The sequence below is a fragment of the Centruroides sculpturatus genome, unplaced genomic scaffold, assembly GCF_000671375.1.
Source record: "Centruroides sculpturatus isolate CEXI.00-Female unplaced genomic scaffold, Cexi_2.0 scaffold550, whole genome shotgun sequence".
NCBI lineage: Eukaryota > Metazoa > Arthropoda > Arachnida > Scorpiones > Buthidae > Centruroides > Centruroides sculpturatus.
This window is the reverse complement of record NW_019384886.1, coordinates 67419-74118: the sequence shown is the minus strand read 5'-3', so window position 1 is coordinate 74118 and position 6700 is coordinate 67419. Positions and strand designations below refer to the sequence as shown.

The window sequence follows — 6700 nt, the reverse complement described above, 5'->3', positions numbered from 1 at the left end:
ACACTCATTGACAAACACAATAAAATCACATACATTATAGACATAGCCATTCCAAACACTCACAATGTACAAAACACATGCACTGAAAAAATTAGCAAGTACACAGAACTCGCCCAGGAAATAAGGCATCTGTGGAGGATGGAAAGGATGCTTATAGTACTTGTTGTTCTCTCCTGTACAGGTGTCATACCCCATACACTGCACAAAAGCCTGGGCACATTACAATTGAATAGAAACACATACATCACACTACAGAAGGCCATGATATTGAATATATGTCATATTGTTAGGAAATTCCTGAATAGAGACATCCACACTGACGCACTTATTTAATTTTAGTTTTGGTTTGGTTACTATGCTTTGACTCTGGTTTTGCATAGCCTCCTCCGACCTCTCATCTATTAAAATGGATGTTTGTTTTTATTTGTTTAATATTTTTCTGTTTATTTTATCAAGTTCAGACCAGGAATTCTTTATAGTGGAGTTTTCACTTTTCATCGTAAGGCATCTGGCAACATTGTTTTTTACTTTTTATTTATTTTACTATTTAAAAAACACTAAGGGTCAAAGGTTGATGTTGAATTCATAAATGGACTTTTTATAATACAAATATTGTAATTTTAAAATAAATTGATTAAAAAACACATTTTTTAATTCTCGGGTTTGAGGAGGATAGTATACAGCCACCGTGTCAACAAAGTATAATCCACTAAACCCAACATAATAATAATAATAATATAATTTTAGTATTATTAATTTTTGTAATATAATACATTTTTCTAATTAAATTTTAAAAATATTTCAGCCTGAAATGTATCTGTTTTAAATTTCATAAAATGAATAATGATGAAATTTCACAAAATAAAGAGACAGATACTTCCTTACAATTCTTACCCAGTACTTCAATTGAACCAAGTATAAATGAAAAAAATGAGAATGAAACCTCCAAAGACATTACTTATAATGAAAGTTTTGAAACAGCTTGTTCTAAAAGCTTTTCTGAATTTGGTACAGAAAGGTTAGTAAAATTTATATGCTATTAATTAATGTTTATATTGAATTACATCAGAGTTTTAAATTCTTAAAACCTTAAATTCTTATTCATGATAATTTAAATATCGATACAATTTCTGAGCAAAAGTATGAAATATTTTGTAATTGTGGAAAAATTATTTTGATCCTGAAATAATTAAACTCATGAAAATATTACTGAACTTTTAATACTGTAATTGACAAATATAATAGGCATATTAAAGTATTTACACAAGTATATGCCATAAAAATATTTGCATAAATTACAAAGTTAGATCATTTTAAAAAATAAGAATTGAACAATAGTATGGAATCATAAAAAATATTAAGCAAAAGTATGAAATACTGATGATTAATATTTTGTAGGGCCACCTTTTTCCCTGATTTACAGCAGTAATTCTTTATGGTATTGTAGAAATAAGTTTTATATCTAGTTCTAGATCAATCTCTGGCCATGATTCTTTGACTGCCTTCTTTAATTCTTCTATGGTTGTAGCTCTTTTTTAGACAACATCTTCAGAACATTCGAAAAATTTTCAATAGATGTTAATGTATCTGGACTAGTGATGCCACGAATAGTGATTTTGCCGAATACCGAATACCGAACATTCGGCTACGCTCTTGGCCGAAGCGCCAAATATTCGGCGGCCGAATGTTCGGCAAAATATGTGTACATTTCGCGGGTGATATGTTATGACCTGATACATTGCGGTGGGTGCGGTAGCGACACTGCGGGCACATTTGTTTTATTTGCGAGTAGATCATGTCACAACATGCATTATTTGTTCATTGTTACATCAAATTGCGTTACTAATTATTACATAAAAAATATCACTGTATCACTTTATATGAAAACTGTTCGCCTAGATCGGACGGCAGACCTTTACAAGTGGTGGTCAGCAAACGCAAAACAGTATCCAAGCCTGACAGAATTCGCTAAGATTTATCTATCGTCTCCCGGCAGTAGTGTATATAGTGAGAGGCTATTTTCAGAAGCAGGTATAGTTTATGAGAAAAAGCGCAATCGTTTGCTATCAACAAATGCTGAAAAAATTGTTTTCATTCATTACAACTTACCACTGATAGATTTTAAGTATTAAATGTAATAATTTATGATTAAAATAAATACTTTTTTAAGTAATATGTGCGGTTTTTTTTCATGATTTGGTATTCGGTATTCGGCCGAATACCGAATATTAAAAAAAGTAGCCGAATAGGCCGAATACCGAATAGTAGCCGAATATTCGTGGCATCTCTAATCTGGGCACTACATTAAGAAGGAGGGTAAGAGAATAAGATTACTATTCAAGAAAAGCTAAAACAAAGCTCTATATGGCAATAAAATAAAAGAAATAATTTGAAATGGGCCAAAAGTCATAAAGAAGATTGGCAACAAGTTATGTTCACAAATGAATCAAAAATATGTATTGGCTATGGTATTCATGATGGTATATCAGTATAAAGATCAGATGAAAAATTTCATCTTGACTGTTTAAATTCATCAGGAAAATTTTATAAAAGTATAATGGTGCAAGGATGTATAACTTGCAAAGGGGTTGGTGAGATGGCAATCTTTAATAGTACATTGAGTGCTGATGGTTATTTGGCATTATTACAATCAGTTTGGTTGTTAAAACATTTGAAGACCATTTTGGTGAAGAGGATTTTATCTACCATAATGACAATGCATTATACTTAGAACTAGACAAATTAAGCAATGGTTTTATGAACATAGCATGCAGCATTTAGAATGGCCTGCCAATTCCAGGTATATCTTCCATTGAAAATATTTGGAATGTTCTGAAGAAATCTAAATGGTTCTAGGTCTCTTTTTGATACCATCTAAAAAGAGCTTCAACCATAGAAGAATTAAAGAAGATAGTCAAGGAATTATGGTAGAGGTTGATCCAGAACTAGGAATAAAACTTATTAATACAATACCACAAAGAATAACAGTTGTAATCAGGGCAAAAGGTGGTCCTACAAAATATTAACCATCAGTATTAACCTTTGCTTAACACTTTCAGGTCTGACCTTTTAGGTTCATAAATCTGTGGAGTGACCTTTGTTGACCTTTTTTAAAATCTTGCTTGTTTGAAAACAAATAATTTTGTGGTTTTTATGACTAGTCTGTATTAAAGATCATTTTTTTCTGTTTAATTTGATATTTAATAAATAAATATTTGTTGATACAGTCTTGATTATTCATAATAAAAATATAAGTGTGAGAATGCAAGCTCTTTTGTGAATTTTAAAGCTTCAATAACTTTTTTTTTCATCAAGACAACACCATTCAATATACTCTTAAATACATAAGTATGTATAATTCTATATTTTTTCATCAATCATTATTTTCCTTTTACCTCCAGTTTTTCCTTTCTGAGAGGTTAGACCTCCCAGAAAGGGGAAACTGGAGGAAAAACCGAACAAATGCACACACTTCCTATTTCGTCCGATTTTAACGTTGATAAAACCGATCAGATGACTCGCCAAATGAACAATTATTACTAACGTTGCACTACATACCCTGACTTTAGTCACCTCCAACAATTAATTCTGAGAGTTTGACAGCTGTTATCAATTTTATGAGGTAGACTAAGTAACAATACTGGATAGAAAGAGGTAATAAATTTACAAAAACACTTATGTAAAAACTGTTAACCGGAATGGTTGCATACTAGGGTAGCTAATGTTTTTGAGGTCCCTTGTGGGCTCTTCTTCAGGCTGTTCTGCAAAAAAGAAGTTGGACACTTTTGAACCAATTGTCATTCGAATCATAACACGTGGAAACCTTCCAGGTGATTTAAAATAAAACGAGTTACGTTTAGTGTAAAGAGCATGCGCATCTTATTGATGATGAAATATTTAAATATTATTATGTAACAGGATCTGCCACACTGTTGAAAGAACCATCTCGTCTTTAAAATTAATGCATGTGGTGGTGCTACATCCTGCTCTGAATATTTCCATAGCCTCCAAGATTTTGAGATGTTTCAGGTAGTTGGTCCGCTGTGATGTCCTGTGAAGTCCGCTGTGATGTCCTGATCAGTGGCATATGTTGAGAGAGCTGTTGTCAATTTGTTGTGTAATATGTCTGTCTTATATTCTTTAATTCTTATTACCAATGTATGTTTGGTGGAGCCAATATAAACCATATCTCTGTCAAATCTGTGGTCTCTGAGCGGAATGGTGTATATTCCCGGTAGTCTGATTGGATTAGGAGAATCTTTTCTGTTACGGAGTATTTGGAAAATGGTTTGGCATCTTCTATACACTGTATTGATTTGTCTTCTCTTGGCTATCATAGTGTATAATGATTTTAAATGTGGATTAAAAGTGATGGGGATCATTTCTGTATTTTTTTTTTTTTTTCATTATCTAATGGTCCCTCCATCGGATTGGTGTATGCCTCCTGGCTATTTCTATATCGTCTACATAATCCACGTATAAGGTTGGTATACCCGTGGGCTACTGCTATTTCTTCTACGTGTTTGATTTCCTGAGTTAGTGCATGGAGAGAGGATGAGTGCATAAGAGCTCGCCTAACTAAAGCCCTGAAGGCCGCTACTTTGTACTGAAACGGCTCACAGGATCCTATCGGAATATACATGGAGGTGGTACTAGTTTTACGGTACACCAAACTGTGCATATTCGGCCCTTCAAAATTTGTTGAAACATTAGATTTCTGACAATTAAGATAAACAACACCTGGACGCAAACCGAACTTAGACAGGATTGCATCAGAATTTTCCATGATAGTTTCCCCTCAGGATGTGTATAAAAAGGGATTACACCTGCGCCTTGGGGCGATTGCAGTAGGGAAGACTCCAGGCTGGTAATGATTCAGACCACTGCTCCATGCTCCTGAAGAAAGACTACTCGGAACTTGATTGCCACAGCAAAAGAGGTAATTACTTAGAGAAATTAACACACACACACACACTCTCTCTCTCTCTCTCTGTTATAAGCTAGATTAAGGTAAATTTAACTTAAAGGATTTTGGAACCGATAAAGGTCCAGAACTTAGACGGTCTATTGAAAAAACGAAGTAATCATTGTCGTGACCTAGAATTTTTAAGTATTTTCATCTTTTGTATCTATTCATTTTTGTATTTGCTGTGTATAATTTTTTGTAGTTTATTAAATATGTTATTCTTATGCTTAATTTATGTGACATCCTTGAGTGCAGCTGACACCTTGTTACAACCTCGCTAATCCTTCCACTCGTTTACAACATAAGCCATCCCCTGACAAAGAAGCCGATAAGTGGGGATGAGCTCACAGCTCTACACCCCCTTGGTTCACATAATGTATGTAATATTTTTAGTCTTTATAATTGCACCATTTGAAAAATGCATGGTCAATTCTGATTGGGTAATTGTTTATTTTTATTCTATTTATTTTCTGTCCTTTGACAAAAGTATATGACAATATGTGTAACAAAATTTTAGTTTTTGCTTCATTTATATGCCATTTTGGTAAATATGCAAATTTGCATACCATAAAAAAGTGTAGTAATCAGCAATAATTTGATGATCCCATACTTTTGATCAGGGCTGTATTTGCATTTGATAAAGTATTTTTACATTTTATTTAATATATCCTAACACATATAATAATTAAAATAATCATTTTATACTTGATTAATGTTTTAAGCTACTTTATTCTAATAATTTGAATATGTCTTCCAAAAAACTATAAAATAAGTCAACTAAGTTAGTTTCATAGAATATTCTGATTTAACATAAACAGAAAAATATAATGGATAGAATATAAAACAAAACATTACATGAATCATTTATCAACTATTGAAAAATTTTATTTAACACTTTATTTATTTAAATTTTAATGGCAAAGTTACAGGAACTATGAATTCCATTCTTGTAATCCAAATAACCTATAAAAATACACTAAAACAATAAGAATAATAAACATGCATTGTAATATGTGATAAAAGAACCAAAAAATACCAAAGAATAATCAAGCCTGGGAGAAGCAGTTAAAGATGGCTAATTATACATTAAACTTTTACAAGTGCTTTTTGAATGAATGAAAGTCCAGGTGAAGTAGATTCTTTACACTAGAGATGGATGCAGGAAATCATGCAAAAAGGAAACAGTATGGAAAGTTTAGTCTTCTATATAGGGCTTAGAAGCATGATTTTATTATTGGTAAAAACAGCAAGAGTTCTGATATTAATATGGCATGGAGATAAGAGGCCAAAGTACAGTCGACCTCCCTATAATGTGGGTTCATATAATATGGATTTGTATATCGTGGCGAAAAAAATTGCAACCGTATTCGTATAAAGATGCTAAAAGAGACTCGTAAAATGTGGTAAAATGTCATCACCGACTCATGTCGCGACAGGATTGGTCGAATCTCGACCAATAGTGGACGAGCAGCTGAACTACTTACACGCTACAGATAGTTTAGGCGGGTAAGTTGAGTTTACTGTTATCTGTACAGTATATAAATTAGGTACTGTAAGTCTAGTACAGTACAGTAGATCCCCCTATAAGACGGTAGATACGTTCCGTTCTTTATGAATCAATTTTGTAGGAATCATAGTTTACGGACTACGGCTGTTTGAAAGGTTTTCTTTCATAAAATTAATCGATTCTAGACTAATTCGACTCAACATTTCCAAAATACGTATATTTTTTTG

General features: G+C 32.6%; 1 protein-coding gene across 4 annotated transcripts in view; it reads left to right on the top strand.

The window, feature by feature from the left end:
* The window catches only part of LOC111631119, a 27420-nt gene that overhangs the window by 4236 nt on the left and 16484 nt on the right, over positions 1-6700 (top strand). For 3 of the 4 annotated variants that reach the window (XR_002757645.1, XM_023375317.1, XM_023375319.1), the window contains exon 2: positions 806-1018. Coding sequence is in view for 3 of the 4 variants with exons in the window: in XM_023375317.1 (XP_023231085.1) it covers positions 806-1018 (213 nt within the window). In the remaining variant the exon portion in view is untranslated. Of the gene's footprint in view, positions 1-805; positions 1019-5221; positions 5413-6700 lie in introns of those variants that run through there. The other variant, XM_023375318.1, reaches the window with a different exon arrangement.